This window comes from Rhinatrema bivittatum, chromosome 3 (genome assembly GCF_901001135.1).
Source record: "Rhinatrema bivittatum chromosome 3, aRhiBiv1.1, whole genome shotgun sequence".
Classification (NCBI taxonomy): Eukaryota; Metazoa; Chordata; class Amphibia; order Gymnophiona; family Rhinatrematidae; genus Rhinatrema; species Rhinatrema bivittatum.
In genome coordinates, this window is record NC_042617.1 from 584,575,702 (window position 1) to 584,594,684 (window position 18,983).

The window sequence follows — 18,983 nt, forward strand, 5'->3', positions numbered from 1 at the left end:
ACCTCACACACATTGTTGGGTACTTATAACAACTTGCACTGCAAAACAAATACTATACCAGACTCGTCTGTTGCCACAGTGCGGTTACATAGCACAACACAGCAGGGTTTATGCCAATTTATTTTATTCCCCGCCCCCATCAACCACCACGCACACCATTACTCTCTGAGCTGGGAAAATACAGCACCATCAGATTTTGGGCCAATCCACCAAAATGGCGGTAACTCACAGAACTGCACTGGATCCCAATGGCGGGTATGGGGGTGCAGATTAGGATAAAGGGGGGGTGGGAATGGCCTCACCAGGTAAATCATCTTCATCTTCACTGAACACATTTGGATTGAAGACTGGCAAATTAATGTAATCCATGGAGATCTTGCGCACCTCCGGGAGATAGATGGTCATTTGCCTGGGTTGTAGATGCAGCAAGCTGGTTTTATAGATCACTAGAAAACAGAAAGTGGTGCTCACTGTAAACGGGCCATGATGGGGCAGAAGGCAAAACAAAATATAAAGGCAGGGACTACGCACATTAAATACAGGTTAAATGGTGTTTTAGAATATTGACTACTGAATGCCCACAAATTAAGTGCTTTATTAAAAAAGCAAGATGAATAATTGTTTTCTACAGTGAGATGTAAGAGGTCTCACACAGAGGTGTTAACTAAAGCCAGAAGGCAGTATATTTAGGAGAATGTCTCCAGATATCAACTTGGGAGATGAATTATTCTGAACTAACTGGAGGGAATGTGCTTTGCTAATTGTGGAACTGCATGTCCTGACTGTGTAGAGCTGTTCAGAAATGGAAATAAATGTTAACGAACACAAATATAAGCAGATACCTTTTTTTTTTTTTAAATTGGACTAACTTTATATATTTCTTATAGAAACCTAGAAATGACGGCAGAAGAAGACCAATCGGCCCATCCAGTCTGCCCAGCAAGCTTCACGCTTCTTTTTTCTCTCATACTTATCTGTTTCTCTTGGCTCTTAGTAACCTTTGGTTCTATTTCCCTTCCACCCCCACCATTAATGTAGAGAGCAGTGATGGACTAGCTTTAAGGTGTTAACACTCTCCTTTCCTTGGGTCTGAACAGAAAGTTATTTCCATGTATTTCAGTGGACTAACACGGCAGCCACACTGCTTTACCCACTGACTGCACAGGAAACTGAATGAGAGGGCGGTCTCCCTCCTGTCTGTCTGGGGTTAGAGCTCAGAAGCGAGTCTGGCCCAAAGCTTCCTAGCATGACGGAGGAGGAGGAGGAGGAGGAGCGGAGCTTCTGTGTATAAAGGATCATTATACTGAGGTGTTAAAAGGCATGATGATGGGGGACCAGACTCGTTGCGCTTTCCTAGGGTTACAAACTGGCCAGAGAGCAGGCCAAGCCAAGCCGCACATTTTACTTTCAGAAATTAGCGCCGACCCAAAGGTAGGCGCTAATTTCTCTGGGCACCGGGTAAGTGCACAGAAAAGCAATAAAAACTGCTTTTCTGTACACCCTCTGACTTAATATCATGGCGATATTAAGTTGGAGGTCCCGAAAGTAAAAAAAAAAATAAAAAATAAATAAAAATTAAAATCAGCCCGAAGCTTGAAACCCGGACCCAATTTTGCCGGCGTCCGGTTTCCGAACCCGTGGCTGTCAGCGGGCTCGAGAACCGACGCCGGCAAAATTGAGCGTCGGCTGTCAAACCCGCTGACAGCCGCCGCTCCGGTCAAAAAAAAAAGAGGCGCTAGTGTCCCTAACACCTCTTTTTACCGTGGGCCCTCGTTTGAATGCTAAATCGCATGCACAGGAGAGTGGCCTGTGTGCGCGCCGGGAGAGTGGGCACTTGCCGCTCTCCCGCGACTTTTACTGTATCGGCCGATATGCGAGTACTTGCATTTCCTTCTAGGACTTTTAGATATTAACTGTACTTGCAGCTTGCCAGAGAAATCCATCTGCCGGTTCTCCAAGAGCCATATTTGGAAGAGTCTTGCAAATCACCTTGAGCACAACTCAAATGGCATCATGCCCAATGCATAGACCAGGGGTGGCCAAACCTTTCATCCAGCAAAAGCCAAGGAAGCAGAATACACAGTAGCAAAGAGCCTCACAATTTCAACAGACTGGCGGCAGAGGAGTGGGGTATATGTGGCTCTCAATCCGCCAACTCTGTCCCCATCCGTCTCTCTCTCAATCCCTCCATCCTCTCCCCACCAGTGTCTCATTTCCACCCTGTTTTCATGAGTCTCTTTCAATCCTCCCCTACTAGTCTCTCAATTTCCCCACTCGTCTTTCTCAACCCCATCCTGCCCATCTCGCAGTCTTTCCATCAGTCTCTCTATTAATTCCCCTACCCTGTTCCTACAGTCTCAATTCTTTCACCTTGTTCCTGTCTCTGATTAGCATCTCTCTCTCCCGCCACCATGCTCTGCCCAATCTCTCTCTCTCTTATCCTATCAGTCTCTCTCTCAATCCCCTACTCTGTCCTTAGCAGTCTCTCATATAACATCCCTAACACCTACCCGAACAACACAGGCTCAGTGGCCCCATCACCGCCCTCCCCACCCCATATGCACCTCTGCCCAGCACCAGTATCTCCCTCTGCCCCTACCCCCACTTTCTCTCTCTTCTCTTATTTCACCCCCTCTTACTCTCTCTCTCTCTCTGACCCCTCCCCTCCAGTGCCCTCCCTGGGCCTCTCGCATACACCCTCCACCCTTGCAGAAACCCTCCACCATCATGCCTCCCTCCACTTCCCCAACATCCATCTCTTTTGAAGTCACTCCCCCAGAAGCATTCACCTCCTCTTTCACTGCTCCCCTGTGTATGTTTCTCACACCCTTCCCCTCCCAATCATCATCTCTGCCCCCCTTCCTTTTCTTCACCTCTTGCTTTCTCTCTCCTCCTTTCCACCTTCACAACCTATGGCCCTCCATCACCAATCTTCCCCTCCACCCCCCCCCCTTCATCCCCTCTGGCTCTTATACCCATGCCCTCATCACCTCTGCCCCACCCTGACACAATTTCTGTTTTTTCACCACCCCGGGCTTTCTTGCACAGATACCTCTCCCCCCCCCCCCCGCCCCCTCAGCTTTCCCTGTTCTCTTGAACCCCTATTAGCCGCACCCTGGCTCTCTCATGCCCCTACACTTCTCCTACATGTCCTGGCCCTCTCTCACCCAGGGTCTGGCCCCCTCACAATGTGTTGCAGAACAGGTGGCGGCGTAAACCTTGGGAAGGAATAAGGTGCCAGACAGTTCCGTTTGCATTGCTGACTTCAAGGAGATTGGGAGGGAAGCAATACTCACCCCTCCATCTCATCTCTCCCCCCTTGTACTGTCCCCTCCCCCCCCACCCCCAAACTAATCACAACATTCACTCCTTTTCAGGGCACTGTCCCCAGAAGCATTCACCCCCTCTTACACTGCTTCCCCCACCACCCCCCCCCAAGTATTCATCAAGGATATCCTCCCCTTGCCACAAATCATTCTGCTCTGACTGGCGTCCTGCTATCAGCCGAGCCCCAAAGTCTTGGGAGCAGAGTGAGCTGCTGGGCTTGGGCAGTGTACACTCCATCCCCTTCCTCCAGAGAAGAGCCCTCTACTCCAGGCAGGAGAGTTGCGCTCAGGATGGGGAGGGCTGGGGCAGGGAGCAGACAGGCTCCTTTTTTTTTTTTTTTGCTATCCTGTTAATTCCAGCCTCTCCCCTCTCCTCCCCCTCCATTGCTGCTGCTTGCTGAAAGCAGGGAGGAGTAGAGCAGTGCCAAAAACCCAGAATATATATCAAATGAAAGTTAAAAAGTCAATACTGCAGCCCCCTCCATCCTGTCTCTGCAGCAGCCATGTCAGGGGGGATTGGAGCAGAATGGCGCTTCTCTCTGCTCTACACACTCCTTGCTGCAGTCAGTGCTGCTCAGTAGGGCAAGAGCCACACTTTGCACAAGGAAGAGTGAGCCACAGGTTGGCCACCCCTGGCATAAACCAATCCTGTACAATTGTGTGCCCATGTGTGAAATAATTTTGGGACACTTGCCAAGAGAGCTGCTCTCCAGGGAACAGAAAAATGGAAGAGTTGCTGCTTAAGGAATTAAAAAAACAACATATATATATTTTATAAAGGGAGCGCACTGCTGCTTGCCACGTGGACTTTCAGAGAAAGGACACAAAGCACGGTAAACTTTTCTTTCAAAGGATAATCAGCAAAAACAGGACACCAAGCGACTGGATCTTGCCCTTTAAATATATTACTAACCCCCACCTGCTTAAATAAAACAAAAAGAAAAATCTGCCGGTTTATGCTCTGTGCTATCTTGCACGCCTCGCTGGTGCTTTTCAGCTGAGTCACTCACTCGCTCGGCAGGGCAAAACCGGCCATGAAACCGAGAGCTCGCTCACGAAGGTGAGACGAGGGGACAGGGAGCGTGGGAGTTCACCCTGAGTCACTCTGACAAATCCAAAACAGCAGAATAAAAAAAATAAAAGAGGTTAGGACCCGTTTCCTAAAGATCACCTGCCCTGTCCCTGCTAAAGGTGAAGGAGAATGTAAATAGGAAGGGGGGCAGGAAGCTCATTGCAGGGGAGCTGAGGGCGGCCCTCCTCCTCCTCCTGCTTGTGAAGCCTCCTTTAAAGTAGTCTGTGAAGCCTTGTTTTGCTTTTTTCGTCTCAGACTTTTAGAGAAACAGATGAGTAGTATTTCATTTCAGTTTTACCTGCACCCAGATTAGCTGGTAGAAAAGCAGCCAGGCCTACAATCTTAAACTTGGTTCCCCAGATGTTGGAGGTGACCTGAGCGAGATAGTTCTGCTGTAAAACAAAAACAGATTTTTCTACTCAGCTTCCATTCTGCTATTATTAAACCTCTATGTATGAAACATTTCTAACAAGCAGGGCTAATACCGAGCCACGTGTACTTCACTAAGAAAAGAAAACCAAAACGGAGATCTCACATCTTCCATGCGTTTCCTCCTCTGTGTACAGCTGCTGGCTATTTCGCCACTTTTCATGACAAGCACAGGCACAAATTGGGTTTTGTTTTAAATCTACGTATTTTGCAATTCATCCCTGCTTTTCCTCTCTCTTCACTTCCACAAAAGTGGGTTTATGACTTAAAGAAGCCTTCAGCTCCCAGGATCACCATGAACCAGCCGACATGATCAAATACAGAAAAATGCAGCTTAGCGCAGATATCAGAGCCCTGCACACACTCCCGCACCTCAAGGCAGCTGTCCCTGTGCTGCCTATCAGGCTGCTTCTAGCATTCACATATTTTATGGTTAATGCTTGCCTTTCCCAGCTATGATACGTATAAACACAAACAGGGCTTAAATTCTCATAAAATATTTCCCAGAGGCCTCCTCCCCTCTGGGCATGGGCAGAGGTGGGGGCGTGAGACTGCCTTGCTGCCTCGGAAGTGGAGGGATTCACTGGAAGATAAGCACAGCTAAGCCCCCCAAAGGCTGAAAATATTTGCTTGCTGTGCTGGCATGCCTTGAAAATATGTAGTGGCATTCTGCACTGGCATCTATATGTACATGCACACACATACATAGATACACAACTATCTGTAAGCAGACATACATTATAGATGCATAAGCATGCACGTATACACACACACGTCCGAATTCCACGCAGTAATGCAGGAAGGTCTGTTACACACACACACACACCCACCCATCCTGATGAATGTTTTACATCATGGTTTGGGCTGCCTGTGCATGCTTATTTCTCCATCTGTAAGATGCCACTATTATGCCTTTTGTTTTATTTAAAAAAAAAAGTTAAAAAACAAAACACAACACATTAAAGTATGTGTATACTTATGCACCATTAATGTGAGGTTTTAGGAACATTAACAGAAGAAAACACTATGGGCTACATTTTAAAAGCCCCATTCGTACAAATCCCTGGAGATAGGCACGTGGCCGGGCCGTGCATGCACCGAGCACATTTTAAAAAATGGCCTGGCCGCGTGCCTGTCTCCCGGGAAGCACAGAAGTGCCCGGCTGACCAAAAGGGGCGGGGTCTGGGCAGGGGCCGGCCGGGACAGCAGCCATTAGGCCCTGTCCCGGGGAAACGTGGGCCAGCGCGTGGAACTTACTTCATCTCGTAAGAGGAAAGTAAATTCCAAAATTTAAAAAAAAAAAAAAAAAAAGGAAAAAGTAGGAAGAAGGGTTTTAAGGGCTGGGGGAGGAGAGGGGAAAATGGAGGCAGAGAAGGTAGGGGGTTAGGGAAGTGCCCTTCCAGTCCGCTCCTTAATTGGAGCAGACTGGGAGGGAACTGGGAATGGGCCCTTTGTGTCGCTGTGCGTTTTGTTTTGTTTTTTTTAATCACCCCCCCCCCCCACCCAATGCGTGTGAGTCGCGACCCATCGGCTCGTGTTATAAAATCCGCACATCTTTAAAAATCCACCTTTAAGCCTTTACATAAAATGAGAAAGCAGCCACAGCAAAAGCCCTCCAGTGACGGAGGTTTCGGGGAGGAAGTAGCTACAGCCAGAAATGTCTATCCTGGGGCTCCCTTTTACTATGATGGAATAAAGAAATTCCCTGTTTGCTTGTTTTGGGGAATAAGAGAAGGCTTTCACATTTCGGAAGCAGAATATGACGGCTGATAAACATCACAAGACCCACCTTCCATGCCTACTGCGATAATACCGACTCCTACTCAATCTCTGACTTTGCCGCAACCACCACCATCCTACCCATTAAAGATTCTCCCCGTCCACCCAGGTTCTCTTATATTGTTACTGTTTTCGCTCCCACTGCCTCCTCAGGGAAGCTGTTTTCTGTTAAGAAATGTTTTCTCAAGTTATCACGGAGTTTACCCCGCCTCACGCTTTATACCATGACTCCTTGGTCTAGAACTTCCTTTTTATTGAAAGCCTTTGCCTCTTGCTTAATCAGTTCCAGGCTGCAATACCACACGGATAGTTAGCCGCATGGGATCCATCTACTATTTGGGATCCTGGCAGGTGTGTGTGTGAGAGACCTGGATTGGCCTTTGCTGGAAACAGGACACTGGGCTTGATGGACCCTTGCTCTGACCCAGTATAGCAATTCTTATGCTCTTATGATAAAAGACACTCTTCACGCTGCGCAATTCTTCAGTCACGGCCCCAGCTGTACCTGAGTGATGTCTTCCAAGGGAAACTCTCTGCGAGTCAGGCTGGGAGAACCAATAGACGTCTTCCTTATTGGCAATCGGGGTGATCGCGTTATGTCCTGGGCAGCTCGAGACAACTTTGGAGATTTTCTGGCTTCTATATTAATTCTGTACACAGAAAAACCATGTATTTGAAATATTATGTCTGCATGGAAATAGTACTGCAGTTGTTCTAGGATGCTTTTCTTTTTCAACTTGCGGTAACATTTGTTCCTCAATATTTTAGCTTCAAACAATTCTACACATTAAGAAACAGGCATGGAGACATTACTCTCTTCAGAACAGGGTTGAGGCACATGGGCAGGGCAGTGTGTGAGGAAAGCTTGGACAGCCCCTGACCATGCGATCTCCATTCTGCTGATAAATATAATTCCATGCTTCTTAACCATTTAACTAGAGCTGTGCAAGCAGGGACAAATGTGTACTGGGTGTGGCATAACCTTTGCCTCCATTGGATTATCCCACTAATATCATTTTTGTACCATTTTGTAAGCCATTCAATTTCGAACAGTCCCTTACACATTACTGACATTTATTTTTTATGTATGATACTGAAAAACAGCTTCAGACTGACTGTATTAAGTGTATTGCATTTTGTGAGGAGCAACCTTTTTTACGAAAAAGTGGATTGCCTGAAAAATTAGGTCGAAGTGAAAGCTGGGTTGAGAGGACATGGGGCAAGACTGCCAACGAGTGTTTAACGGAATTTGGTGATGGTCAACCGCCAAAATTGTCTCAACATGGCCAAAAAATTATTGAAAATTCCAGCAACAAGCAAAAACGAGAAATTACTTACTTACCTGATAATTTCCTTTTCTTTAGTATAAACAGGTGGCTCCAGAACAAGTGGGTAATGCACCTCTACCAGCAGATGGAGATGGAACAAAGCTGTCTTCACAGTATATATATATATATATATATATATATATAACAGATAAACATTCCAGCATTCAGCACTGAACCCAGACAAAGAACGTATTAAGAATAGTCTAGGGACTGGACTAACACTTACAGGTAACCCCAGGAACAAGCAGCCACACAAGAGGAGAATAGCACAACCCGCCGGTAGCCAAGGGCAGGAAGGTGGATCCACCTGTCTATACTAAAGTAAAGGAAACAATAAGGTAAGTGGTAAGTTCTCATTTGTTAGTGTTTAGACAGGTGGATCCAGAACAAGTGGGATGTACCAAAGCTACTCCCGAACAGGGTAGGAGGCTGCCTGCAGTCCAGTCAAAACGCGCACTTGCGAAGGCTATAACCTCCTGGGCCTGCACATCCAGAAGATAATACCTGGAAGACGTATGTAAGAATCCTACATCCTTGCCCTCCTAGATATCTCAGCCGCATTTGATACTGTGAACCATCAAATCCTAGTATCACGCTTATCCGAGATAGGCATATCAAATACAGCCCTATCGTGGTTCTCCTCATACCTAGATCATAGAATGTACTTAGTCAAACTCGATGACTTCGAATCCGCTCACATTCCCCTCACGCAAGGCGTCCCACAAGGCTCCTCCCTATCATCCACCCTCTTCAATATTTACTTACTCCCACTCTGCCACTTACTCTCTAAACTAGGACTGAAATTTTTCCTATACGCAGATGATGTACAAATATTGATTCCCATTCGAAAATCCCTCAACGAAACCCTGCAGTACTGGGAAACTTGTCTGACCTCCATCAACTCACTCCTCTCCAATCTCCACCTTGCACTCAACACCTCCAAAACTGAAATCCTTATCCTAACAAATCAATCTTCCGACTCGATCCACCATATGATCCAAAATGCCTCACAAGCTCAATCACTACCACATAGCGTCAGAGACTTAGGAGTTTACCTAGACAACCAACTAAACTTGAAATCCCACATTAAATCACTGCTAAAAGGAGGCTTCTTTAAACTCCAAACCCTCAAAAAACTGAAGCCCCTCCTACACGCCCATGATTTCCGCACCGTTATGCAAACCACCATGTTATCCAAACTCGATTATTGCAACGCCCTTTTCTTAGGCCTCCCAGCCTCTACTATTAAACCTCTTCAAATCCTCCAAAATGCTATGGCACGTATCCTAACAAACACCAGAAAATCCGATCATATCACTCCCATACTACAAAATCTCCACTGGCTCCCCATTGCTTTCCGTTCCCAATACAAAACACTTACCATCCTACATAACACCCTATACAAAAACAGCTCCCCCTGGCTTGAAGATATGCCTCAATTCCGGCAATCGAACCGCCCCACCAGAAACGCCCTTGCCGGCACCCTCCAAACCCCCTCACTCAAAATTGGGCACCTCACCGCCACCAGGGAAAGAGCCTTCTCTATCGCGGGCCCCTCCCTCTGGAACTCCCTCCCGGCCAAACTCCGCCTAGAACCATCCCTGAGCCACTTCAAAAAAGGAATAAAAACATGGCTGTTTAAACAGGCCTACCCCAACTCCTCTCAACCCTAGGCCTCCCACGCATGCAGGAACCTGCTTTCTATACACAGCCCGTCCCACCTTTCCCACCCTGGTAACCCTTCCAGCACACCCTATGCTCCCCCTAACTCCCCCCCTCCATCCCCCCTCCCACTCCCCCCATCCCGCTCCCCCCCCCCTCTCCCCTCCTTTAGCCTCTACAGCCTCCCCCTCCCCGCCTTCTTTACCTTATCAATCCCTCTCTTATCTTTACCTCCTCTTTCTCATCTATTCTCCCCCCCCGTTCCCTCTCCCCTCACCCCTCCCCCCAACTTTGTAAATATGTTTTCATATGTAATTTTAAATCCATATCGTCCCAATTAAGTTATCCATGCTTGCTTACTCTATCTCTTGTACTTCGCTATTTACCTTGTTCTTTATTATCCAATTATTATCCAATTTCTCCCAGTTAAACCCCCTTGTTCAATGTAATTTCCTTTCTCAGTTAATTGTGAACCGACATGATGTGTCCTACGAATGCCGGTATATAAAAATGTTAAATAAATAAATAAATAAGAAGGATCACTTCACAGCTCGGCAAATGTCAATGGGAGACAACAATCTAACTTCCACTCTTGACACTGCCTGAGCCCTAACCTGACTAGGCAATGTCTGACCAGCATACACATGCGAGCCGACATGCGAGCCGTGACTATCTCCTTAATCCAGCGGGCTATTGTAGCCCGTGATGCCGGCTTGCCCTGCGCTTACTTCCACTATGGAGAACAAACAGGCGATCTGTCTTCCTGAGAGGTTTATAAACCTCCAAATACCTCACGATATATGCCTCTTGACATCCAAGGGCCGTAACAGACTATACGTCTCCTCATTTTTTCCCCTATCCAGAAACGGCAGGGAAATGGACTGATTCAAGTGAAAATCTGAAACCACTTTTGGCAAAAAGGAAGGAACTGTGCGCAGCTGTATCACCCCGGAGTCATTCGAAGGAACAGCTCCCGGCAAGACAAGGCCTGCAGTTTGGATATTCTATGTGCCGAACAAATTGCCACAAGAAACAGTTTTCAAGGTCAGTAACCACAAAAAGAGGGCAGGCATCTGTCAAAAAGTAGGGCCCGATAAAATCCAAAACCAGATTAAGACTCCACAAGGGCACCGGTGGCTGTAAGGTAGGATGAAGATGATTCACTCCTTTCAAGAAATGGGCCACATCTGGATAAGCAGACAAAGGTCCACCATTCACCCGACCCCTGAAACAGGCAAAAGCAGCCACCTGTACTTTCAATGAATTAAACCCTTTATTCAATCCATCCTGCAAAAATTCCAAAATGAGTGGTATCTTAACTGAATGAGGAATAACCCCTCGATCTTCACACCAAGCCTCAAACACTCGCTAAACCCGCATGTAGGCTAAGGAAGTGGAGAACGTTCTCGTTCGTAGCAAGGTGCCAATCACTGCAGTAAACTATCCACACTTCAGCAACCAAACTCTCTCAAGAGCTATACTGTAAGACAAAATTGAGTCAGATCTTTTGAAGAACAGGCCCCTTAGACCCCTGTGCACTGGAAACCTGGAGGGTGGGGGAGGGGGGGGGGGAGTCTAACAGGAGTCTTTGTAGATCTGCATACCATGGTCTCCTAGGCCAATCTGGTGCCACCAAAAGCACTGTCCCCCTGTGACTCTCAACCTTCCAAATCATCATAGGCCACAGGCGTAAGGCATACAGCAGCTTGCCCTCTGGCCACTCCTGCATGAGAGCATCGATGCCCAGGGACTTTGGATCTCTCCTGCGACTGAAGAAACAAGGAACCTTTGCAGTACGAGAAGTCGCCAGCAGGGTCAGAAATGGAAGGCCCCAGTGATCCACTATCAGCTGAAAAGGCTTGTCTCACAATTCCCATTCTCTTGGGTCCAGACTCTGTCTGCTGAGAAAATCTGTTCTTACCTTGTCAGGAGGCTGAGATCTCCTGAAGATATACTTCATCCATTCCATAAGCTGGGCTATTTCCTGCGAAACCTGTTGGCTCTTTTTTCCTCTCTGCCAAATTGATGAAAGTCACTGTCATAAAACTGTCCAACATTATTCAGACCGCTTGACTCTGCAATCAGTCGCTGATCCACAAGCATGCCAACCAGAGTGCATGGGTTTCCAGCCAATTGATACTCCAGAGAGACTCTTCTGCACTCCAGCGCCCTTGCATTGTCAGCTCCTGACAGTCAGCCCCCAAACCGGGAGGCTCACATCTATAGTGAGTACCAGCCAGTCCCATGATCTTAGGAAAACTCCCTCTCTCAGATGATCTGATTTTAACCACCACTGCAGGTGAGTGCAGGCCTCCATTGGCAGGTGAAGCCAAATCGAATAGACCTGAGACTATGGGCTCCAACAAAGATAGCAGACAGTGCTGAAGAGGATGCATGTGTGTCCTCGCCCACACCACCACTTCCAGGGTAGCCATCCATTCAAGCACCTGTAGATAGGACCATACTGTCGAGCGTATTGTGTTCATCAAGAGACGCACCATCAACTTCTGAATACGACCCTCCAGTAAGAACAGCCTGACTTGCTTCGTGTCGAATCAAACCCAGAGATAGTCTAGCGACTGAGATGGCTGAAGACTGCTCTTGGCCAGGATCACCACCTAACCGAGTTCCTGTAACAAGATCACCTTGCATGACACCAGGAGGCTCTCTTCCAAAGTCTTGGTCCGAATCAGACAGTCTAGGTGGACTAAAATCTCATCCTCTCTTAACTCTGCCGCCACCTCCACCATAACCTTGGAAAAAGCTCTGGGGGCAGTGGCCAAACTAAAAGGCAGCACTCAAAACTAATAATCACGTTTCAAAATAGTGAATCACAGAAAACGTTGATGCTCTAGCCGCATGGGAATATACAGATATGCCTCGGACAGATCCAAGGACGTCAGAAACTCTCCTGACTGCATGGCCATTCTCTCTGAGTGCAAGGTTTCTATGCGAAAATGAGTCACTCTCAAATGACAGTTGATCCCTTAGAGATGCACAACAAAATAAATGGAGTATCAGCCCATATTTTCTTGAGACATGGGTACTGGAATCACAGCCCTCAGACTGAGGAGCCTTGACAATGTACATTTCACTGTCTTCCTCTTCTGTGGCAGGGAGACACCATGAACACGTCCAGAGGAACACTGTGAAACTCCAGCGCATATCCATCTTGTATCGCCTCCAGGGTCCACTGGTCTGATGTGATTTCGACCCACCTCGGATAAAAGAGAGATGTGACCCCTATCCTGGGATGGGTTGGCACACTTTCATTGGGAGGCTCGAGGAGTTCCACTACCCAAGCCTGCGCCCCATCTGGGCTATCTGGGAAAAAATGACTGAGACCTACCCAAAGGTAGTCTTCTGAAAGGCTGCTCTTCTGTAGGGTCGAAAAATTTGGATCCCCTCGCAAGACTATTCATGCTAAAGGAGCGAGGCGTCTGCTTCTTATCCTCTGGCAACCAGGGAATCGCCTCACTTATTGGCCATTTTCTCCAACTCACTCCCAAACAAAAGCGAGTCTTTAAAGAGTAACTTCATAAGGTAAGACTTGGAGGTTGCATTGGCTGACCAATTTCTTAGCCATAACTGACGCCGGGCCACTATTACAGAAGTCACCCCTCTGGCTGAAGTGTGGACCAAATTGCAGCTTGCATCTGTCAAAAAGGCAACTGCTGGTTCCATCACTGCCCTGCAATTCACCCCAGACTTACTGACCTCCTAAGAGAGAAATAATCAGGAACAAGGCACCAGGAAACAACAAGAAGCTATCTGCAAAGTCATTGCCACTGCTTCACATGCTTGTTTAAGGATTGTCTCAATTATCCTATCATGCGCATCCTTCAAGGCCGCTCCTTCCTCAATGGGGATAGTTGTCCGCTTGGTGACAGCACACACAAGCGCATCCACTTTTGGAAAGTGTAATTCTCTCTTACAGCTGGATCCAGGGGGTATGGTCCTTCCAAGACTCCTTCCCCTCTGAAATTAGCTTCTGGGATGCCCCATTTAAGATCAATCAATTCTTGATTGGCCTCCATAATAGGGAAAACACAAGAGGCTTTATGCAAAAAAAATCAAAATAAAATCTTTCTTTGGCTAAGACATGGATTCAGCATCTTTAATGTCTGAGAAATCAAAGCCAGTAACTCAACTCTATGAATGAACCGCAACATAGTTCGATATGGTTCCAATCACGGAGGAATTTCCCCATCCTCCAATGGATGGGGAAATTCCTCCCATGGATTGGCATCACCTCCCATGGATTGGCATCACAATTCCTCCCATGGATTGGCATCACCATTCGTGCTATCCAGGTCTCTTTTGGGAAAGACTGGTCACCGACCTAGGTGTATTTCGACACTTAGCTGCAACAGGTGTGCAGGAGTTCACCACCTATGACTCTGACCTGGCAAGATTGGTCGGAACAGAGGACTGTGCCTGATGAAAAGACTGCAATCCTTGAAAAAATTCCACCCAAGAAAACGCAGAAGGATCCATGCCAAAACCAGGAAGCCCTTATCCTATACCCACTGATTTACCTTCCCCCACTGATGAACCAGTTAGGGGAGTTTCAAAGTCAGGCGCCCCTTCTGACACGTCTTTATCCAGGCTCGCATCAGGCTGGGAAGAACCGGGCTTAGTAAAATCAGATGAAGGCAATTCCTCCTGAGCCTCCTCAAAAGTGATACACGTTCACCATCTGCTGGAGACGGAGAATACTGGCAGGGTGATGTCATTGCAGGGTGTATATATACTGTGATGACAGCTTTGCTCTGTCTCCAACTGCTGGGAGAGGTGCATAACCCACTTGTTCTGAATCTACCTGTCTTAATTTATAAAAATTAGGGAAAAACATGCAGAAGGCTTGAGTTTGCAAGAGTCTTCTAAGTTAAGCAATGCATCAGTGTAGTAATACTATGGAGAGGAAGAGATTGATTGTAGGATAACCACCCCCCCCCCCCCTTGCCACATTCAGCAGAGAATGGGGTTAAGGAACTTTGAGGCGGCTTTATATTTCCTTCTCCCCGATTCCATATCCTGTAGTGCGACAGCGGGCTGGGAAAGAAGAGGGAGGGACGAGCTGTTCTGGAATGGACAGAAACATGTCAAGAGCACCATCTACGCTGGAAAGCAGTCCTGAAGCCTTGTCTCTGCATGCTTTCCCTACTTGTCTGCTTTAAAGACAAAGGATGAGTGGCAAAGCACAGGGGTAGGGGCAAGCTGCCTAGGCAGTTTGGTGAATGGAAGCATGGAAAGAGGCACATTACCTGGGCAGTTTGGGTGATTTGCTAGCTCTTGTTAATTTAGGAGATTTCTTGGCAGCCCAGTCATCACTCAGTTCAATGTCACTTGAGTCAGAGCAGTTACAGCTGTCAATCACTGTGGAGATCAAACTGCTCCCATAGATCTCATCTGGTAAGACATATCCCCCCCCAAACACACAAAATGGAGAAATGTGAATGAAAATCTGATCAAAACTGTAAAATCTGTACCACAAAGATAAATTAGTCTAAACTTTACATTTTCAACCCAAAGCATATCCGCTGACATGCGATACACTAGCTTGCATTCAGGCTATTATTTGCTAGGGCTCTGCATTCGTTGCTCCATTCGTTTCATTTATTTTGGCGGTATGCGCATATCTAATGAATGGATAAGTAGGTGCGCAAAACGGATGGTATGCGTGTACATCTATTGCTGACTACATATGTGCACACTATTCATTCTGCGTGACTACCATCCATTTGTGAGATATGTGCATACATTTGCCTGATTGTTCTAGTTTATAAATAATTAATTTTCATTAAAAAATTTTCTATGTATAAGTTTTGGTGTTGGTTTTCACTCAGTAGCCTAAAAGACGGGTCAAGCAAACCTACACAGCATTCTCCTAAAGTTAGCCCTTGTATGAGCTCCTGCACACCTAATCCAACACATGCACAACCAGTTTTCAACATGGCAGGATTTTTTTTTCTTTGCCTGGCAATTTCCTCCTTCTTCTTTGGGGTTCCTGATCTATATGACTCTGCATCTACTGGATTACGTCACCATGAGTTTTCATTCACAACTGCCTGGGGGTTTTTCCTCCATTTTATAACTTTACTTCACACCCTGCCCAGCAATTGCAGCCACAGTCCTCTGGAATCCAATACATATGCACGCTGTGTTTGGCCACCAGGGGTCATCGCTGAGCAGTGGCTGGGACGGCTCCTCTCCAGGGTGTGTGAACACTGCCTCTACAGTATCCCTAGCACCGCTTGGCCTAGGATGTGGAAGACCTGAGCCAAGAATTTACACCTGGGTGTTTTGCAACATTGCCACAAAGCAATCAGGCTGGTCCTTGTATCAGAAATACGACATACCACCCCGCAGTGCTGTCCCACCAAAAACCAGGAATTCTATAATGCATTTTTGGCCTTCTCTTTTTCACACTAGTAGCATCCCAAGCATTTTACCATTTACCTGTTTTTCCATCAGTCTTGGGATCCATGATGACAAATTCAGGGCGCAGTTTGCTGATCCGACGTCCTTTCAGGATAGGCACCAGCCCCCCAAGGTACTCTAGGTAGAGTGTGTAGCATGGGCCTCCCACCTCTGGATCATCTTCTGTGCGCTTCATGGTGCAATGCAGACCCTCATTGCCAGCTGTTGGGTAGCTGACAAAATCCCGCATGTTGTTGGGGTCTGGGATGGGAGGCTGGATACAGCAGAGAAGGGAAAAATTGTTACCATATTACTGTGCAAGGTGGATCAGCTGCAAGAAATCTGGCAATCTTCACTGAGTCACAACTCTGTGACTTCTGACCCCATCTCCCCCTTTAGAGAGTCATCCACTGTGTGACAGTATACTTGCTTTAGATAAACAAAATAAAATGTTTACTCTTTAGTAGTGAAGAAATGAAGGTAAGACGTCTTTCTCGGGCTTTGTCTGGTAAGGCTACCAGGAGTGCAAAAATCCCTCCCATCTAACATGCAATGGGGTCTTTCCTCCAGGCAGCAACAGGAACAGAGAGGCCTCAGCGCAGAGACAGATTGCTTCTGATTCCTATAGCTCCCCTCCCTCTCTTTCCTCACATGCACTCTCTCTACACAGGAAACATGAGCTGGGAGAGAAACCATGGGTACCAAGTGCATGCACTCTTACTCTGTTCCCATGCTGCCACCAATCTGCTGAACTCGTATTTGATCTGAGCGGGTGGGGGGGGGGGCGGAAGAGAAATATAGGAAATGAGATATTGGGGGAGGAAAAGAGGAACACAGGCAAAAAAATTGGGGGAGGAGGAAAAATGGATTGGCATTAAAGGGGGAAGATGAGAATATGGGGTCAAGGACGAGGGAGAAGGAATTTCTGGATAGAAAATACAGAGGGAGAGAAGAGGAATATAGAAAAGAACAGTATCAAGAAGATGAAGTGGGGAGTTCCCGGCTGCAACAACTGACCACCTACCTCCTACAGATCAATGGGGAGAAAAATCACAGCAACATTGGTCATGCTGTACAAACCAAGTGACTTCACTTACCACCACTTACTTGGGATTATGGCATTCCCTCCACCTCCCAATCCATTTCTAGTAATTATGTTCTGGGAATGTGATCTAATAAACCTTGCAAAAAAGGTGACTGCCCTGATTAAGGACAGATTTTAGGAGTGTAATCTCAGATGAAAACTCGTCAACCCATCTCTAATTGATAATATCATAGAGAGATAATTGATGGGGGGAGGAGAATAAACCCTACAGAAGTGTAAAATGACGACACGTCATCATAGCGAAACATTTCACTCCGGCTACTGGAGACAAAAGTGGTTCCTGAATTCAAGAAAGCATGGGATAAACAGCGGGGACCTCGCAGGGAGTGATGGGAATTGTAAACCTGAATTAGCTGGGCAGGTGGTCATATGGACTTTTTCTGCCATCATGTTTCTCTGTTTCTATTTAGGGTTATAATTTATTTTTGTCTGTACGTCTTTTCAGTCTGTCTGCGATTTCAGTCTGTCTGCGATTGCCTTATCTTAGGGAAGATAAGGCAATCGCAGAAAGACTAAACACATTTTTTGCTTTTGTGTTTACTAATAAGGATGTTGGGGAGATAGTTCCAGAGATGGTTTTCAAGGGTGATGAGTCAAATGAACTGAACCAAATCACTGTGAAGATGTAGTAGGCCAGATTCACAAACTAAAGAGTAGCAAATCCTCTGAACTGGATGGTATGCATACCAGGGTTCTGAAAGAACTAAAAAATGAAATTTCAGATCTGTTAGTTAAAATTTGTAACCTATCATTAAAATCATCCATTGTACCTGAAGACTGGAGAGTGGCCAGTGTAAGAAGAGCTCCAGGGGCAATCTGGGAGACTGTAGACCAGTGAGCCTGACTTCAGTGCCAGGAAAAATAGTGGAATTTGTTCTATAGATCAGAATCACAGAGTATATAGAAAGACATGGTTTAATGGAACACAGTCAGCACGGATTTACCCAAGGGAAGTCTTGCCTCACAAATCTGCATCATTTTTTGAAAGGGTTAATAAACATGGATAAAGGTGAACCGGTAGATATGAGGGTAGATTTTCAAAGGGGTATGCGCGTAGGGGGGGAGAAAGGCTGATGTGCACGGAGCAGGAGAGAGACCTTGGGGTGATGGTGTCTAATGATCTGAAGTCGGCGAAACAATGTGACAAGGCGATAGCTAAAGCCAGAAGAATGCTGGGCTGCATAGAGAGAGGAATATCGAGTAAGAAAAGGGAAGTGATTATCCCCTTGTACAGGTCCTTGGTGAGACCTCACCTGGAGTATTGTGTTCAGTTCTGGAGACCGTATCTCCGAAGAGACAGAGACAAGATGGAGGCGGTCCAGAGAAGGGCGACCAAAAAGGTGGAAGGTCTTCATCAAATGACTTAGGAGGAGAGATTGAAGAATCTAAATATGTACACCCTGGAGGAAAGGAGGAGCAGAGGTGATATAATACAGACTTTCAGATACTTGAAAGGTTTTAATGATCCAAAGACAACGACGAACCTTTTCCGTAGGAAAAAAGTCAGCAGAACCAGGGGTCACGATTTGAAGCTCCAGGGAGGAAGATTCAGAACCAATGTCAGGAAGTATTTCTTCACGGAGAGGGTGGTGGATGCCTGGAATGCCCTTCCGGAGGAAGTGGTGAAGACTAGAACTGTGAAGGACTTCAAAGGGGCGTGGGATAAACACTGTGGATCCATAAAGTCAAGAGGCCGTCAATGAAGAGTGGGTGGCTCGCCAGAATGACGGCTACTGCCTGGAGAATAATACCCTTATTCAATAAACATACACATGGTTACTGTGACTCCAACATCGCTCTAAGCTTCAACAGCAAGAAGAAATGTGGAAAAAAGGATTTGCACTCACAAAGCGGGGAGT

The 18,983-nt window shown here is 46.6% G+C and overlaps 1 protein-coding gene across 3 annotated transcripts in view; it reads right to left on the reverse strand.

The window, feature by feature from the left end:
- The window catches only part of LOC115088412 (tubby-related protein 4-like), a 281,728-nt gene that overhangs the window by 11,668 nt on the left and 251,077 nt on the right, over positions 1-18,983 (reverse strand). For all 3 annotated transcript variants that reach the window (XM_029596655.1, XM_029596654.1, XM_029596653.1), the window contains 5 exons: positions 16,059-16,293; positions 14,864-15,008; positions 7,112-7,256; positions 4,697-4,790; positions 303-446 (listed from right to left, as the gene is read on the reverse strand). In XM_029596655.1, coding sequence (XP_029452515.1) covers positions 303-446; positions 4,697-4,790; positions 7,112-7,256; positions 14,864-15,008; positions 16,059-16,293 — 763 coding nt within the window. The remainder of the gene's footprint in view (positions 1-302; positions 447-4,696; positions 4,791-7,111; positions 7,257-14,863; positions 15,009-16,058; positions 16,294-18,983) is intronic.